Source organism: Oreochromis aureus, linkage group 16 (genome assembly GCF_013358895.1).
Source record: "Oreochromis aureus strain Israel breed Guangdong linkage group 16, ZZ_aureus, whole genome shotgun sequence".
Classification (NCBI taxonomy): Eukaryota; Metazoa; Chordata; class Actinopteri; order Cichliformes; family Cichlidae; genus Oreochromis; species Oreochromis aureus.
This window is the reverse complement of record NC_052957.1, coordinates 14,685,579-14,688,997: the sequence shown is the minus strand read 5'-3', so window position 1 is coordinate 14,688,997 and position 3,419 is coordinate 14,685,579. Positions and strand designations below refer to the sequence as shown.

General features: G+C 40.7%; 1 protein-coding gene across 1 annotated transcript; it reads left to right on the top strand.

Annotated features, from left to right (window-relative positions):
* The first annotated feature begins 1,922 nt into the window (after window positions 1-1,922).
* Window positions 1,923-3,079, top strand: rprma (reprimo, TP53 dependent G2 arrest mediator candidate a). The gene has a single exon (XM_031743065.2). It carries the CDS (start codon window positions 2,190-2,192, stop codon window positions 2,496-2,498), a length of 309 nt encoding a protein of 102 aa, XP_031598925.1. The 5' UTR covers window positions 1,923-2,189; the 3' UTR covers window positions 2,499-3,079.
* Window positions 3,080-3,419: the final 340 nt, after the last annotated feature.

Genomic DNA, 3,419 nt, shown 5'->3' with positions numbered 1-3,419 from the left:
ATATACTAGGAGGTCAACTTGATGAGAGTTATTTTCCATGTATACTTTTCATTTAGCATAGGTTACCTGCAGCAAGAAATACAGCAAGAAAAGCAATCAAAAGAAACGCCCAAATGCCTTTGATTTTTGTGAAATGATCTTTTATTGACATGCTCGGTTTTAACTTTGTCCAAATACTCTACACTAAGCCTGATTTCTCGTGTGGTTTTGTAGTTTTGCCTTTATAAAGCTTATAAGCAACTATTAGACCGTTTTCCTGTTTATGTTTCCCAGTAGGGACAAGGAGAAAGCTGGTTAAGGTGCACTCTAAGGCAGATTACACCCGGTCAGGGTCTAAAGGTCAATTCACTGAAAATTTCCAAACGACACAGACACTTGTGTACATCACAGCTATTTTGAAGCAGACTTTTGGTGGATCGTGTTGAGCAATGCTGCCATCTACTGTTATTGATAAGAAACTCGGTTTTGCCCCTGGGCAATTAGCCAGATAAAATCTAACCGAAGCATTTAATAAACATTCAGGGAATCATAATAACTTTGATGTACTGTCAACGAAGTGCAGCCACAGACTCTAAACTCTCCTTTATTGCTATTTCATTTACCTCAGCGACAATAAAGAAGCTGCAATAAATACTGCAATCTGTTTTCTGTGAAATAAAGCTGACTTCCGTTCATATCTGCAGTGTATGCAGATAAACACTGGCTTCAGATCAGACCCAAATTATCCACCAGATGTCACTACACACCCTCCTTGAGTTAGAAAGTAATAAAATTTTAGAGAATACATTTATTATCATTAGTAGTAGTAGTAGTAGTAGTAGTAGTTTTAAGACTTTGATTAACTAGATGGCTTTGGGGAGTATGTTTTCCAACAACAGCTGATGTATAGTATAAAGTTTTTCTCAAGTTTTAGAGTGAGCTCTACTGGCTGGGTAATTGTGGGGGAAATGTAAAGGAAAAGTCAGTGGAAATAACCTGAGTTTTGAACTCAAAACTTTATTTCAAAAAAACTCAGAAAGGATTCATTTTATTGTTTATGACTGGCCAAAGCTGTGAGGTGTGAGGCATAAACCTCCTAAAGGCAAGATAGGAAAACACTGTGCTATAAGCAGACCTTTTGCATGTGGAGAAAACACTGATTCAAATTATTAAATTTGCCTCCAAGCTATTTCAGGGTCCTCATACTGTGCATGTTTGTTCACTGTCATGAACAAAGCCATTGTTACAATCATCTGTAACACTTATGTTCTTCTCATTATCACCGGGAGGCCAAATCAGCCAGCTAAGGATCCAGTCTGGCCGGCTTTGGATCATGTGTAGCAGGGAATATATTTTAGACTTTTAACTTATATTCATAGGTTTCAGCTTTTCCAACTGATAATCATCGTTGCCATCCATACAAAGGAATTAAGTAACAGATCAACAATAACAATTAAAACTACATAAATGTCTCTCTCTCTTTCGTTTTTGTTTGCTTTTTATTTATCAGGACTTGTTCTGTAATTTTACGCATGTATTAACTACATCTTACTACATTTACTACATCATTTACTTTATCATGTAGAAAAACTGAGACGTGCTGTTTCAACTGCGACACGCATTTGTAAAGCTTGTGAAGCTCACTTTGCATTCGTATATTGAACAGTGCTGGTCTTCAGTATGGCTGTAGGAACACGATGCAAGCTGCTCTGGCCTCTCTCTGACACGGGGTCAGCAAAGACCTGTCAGGGTTTTGAATGAACCACCAACTCATTAAACCATGCATGCATACACGCACCAACACACAGATGGCCGCAAACACCCAAACATACGTAACAGACAGTACGTAATGTCCTACATACGTGCACATTCGTGGCACGCATGCGGTCCGGTCGTATGGTGGCGCTCTTGCAGTGTCTTCCTGCCACTGGAAAACAGCGACAGTCTGGCTATTTAACGGCGGGGCTGGTGGCTTCATTCCGCTCTGAAACTGGCAGCACACCACATGAAATCCCCAGTAATGCGATGCCAAAGCAGCTTGTTAAACTCAAGAAGAGCGCTGACTGATCTGAGGGAACTTCTTCAACTCGCCGCCTCCTCATCTTCACTTTTCACTTGATGACAATTTCTGCGGGATCGTGCCCAGCGCGTCTTTCCCTCTCCGCCTTCCGCATCTGTCGCACTGAAAGTTTGGTTTTGCGAAAGTAGACATGAATAACACCGGCTTCAACCAAACAGAGGGCGGCCTATTCAACAAGACAGAGGAGTTTTTTTGCTGCAACTTTTCATCCGTGGTGACTGATAATGGCTTTGTGGCAGCCGCTCCGGATGAGAGGAGCCTCTTCATCATGAGGGTGGTCCAGATAGCCGTCATGTGCGTTTTATCCCTCACGGTGGTGTTTGGCATATTTTTCTTAGGCTGCAACCTCCTCATAAAGTCAGAGGGGATGATTAACTTTTTGGTAACGGACAGAAGACCGTCAAAAGAAGCGGAAGCAGTTATTGTTGGAGCCTACTGACTGATAAAGACATATACAGTGATCATACTCTGATCAGATGGTCACAGATCGGAGACAGTGTGATGATCAGCCGCCAAAGCCGGGCCCCGTTTTCATAATGTACTTAGACAAAGAAACAAGAACTCAGAGGAGCGGTCACCTTGCAAGAGGTAACTGAGCTCTGCTGGTGACTGATACTCACGGGGTGGGTCTACCTTATTTCTGGTGGCCTTTAAAGGCAAGAAAGATTCATTCATCTTCAAGAGGTATAGTGCGTTTTAAGCCTATTGTTGTATTAAGTACTGTAGGCTGTTTAATCACGCACTGTTGTCATGTCAGTATAGTTTCCCTGTTTGTCAAGCAGCATCCTTTGTCAAAATAGTGGCAAAGTGTTTGTATTTGCTGCTTAGAAATACCTCCTTGCATCGCAAATGCAATGGGCAAATTACATGAATGTTGTATGCCTCTGCATGCAACATGCAGCTCTCTATTTTCTGGTGACAGTTGTTTGCGTGTCTTTGTGGGCGGCGGTGAAAGTCCGTAATACTGTGTATCATGTTCATTTGAATAAATTCATTCTGTAATTAAAGTTATCCTCTTAAGATCTGCTTTTCTGTTATCGTCATGTCCTCCGCCACGCCCTCTGCCAAAGTAACTGAGATCTCAGAAGCTAAAATTACAGCAGGAGAAAGAGCTCTTTGATTGATACTGTGATAATGACATGATGTTAAAATACAACAGAGGGTACTGATCCTGGTGAATATATATTTTTAAGCTTTATATCTATGAAGAGTTGTACAGTTACAGGGAACCAAGAAATAGCTGCTTTTCCCTCTTTTGATTTTTTAAATTAGATTTAGATTTAACATCTAAATATGAATTATTTTACCCAAAAGGACGCCTTAAAAATGCTCTAGAGTCCAAGAAAAAAAAAAAAAGCCT

Bases quoted from the DNA above. Each gene is read 5' to 3' on its own strand.
- rprma (XM_031743065.2), top strand. From the start codon at position 2,190: ATGAATAACACCGGCTTCAACCAAACAGAGGGCGGCCTATTCAACAAG.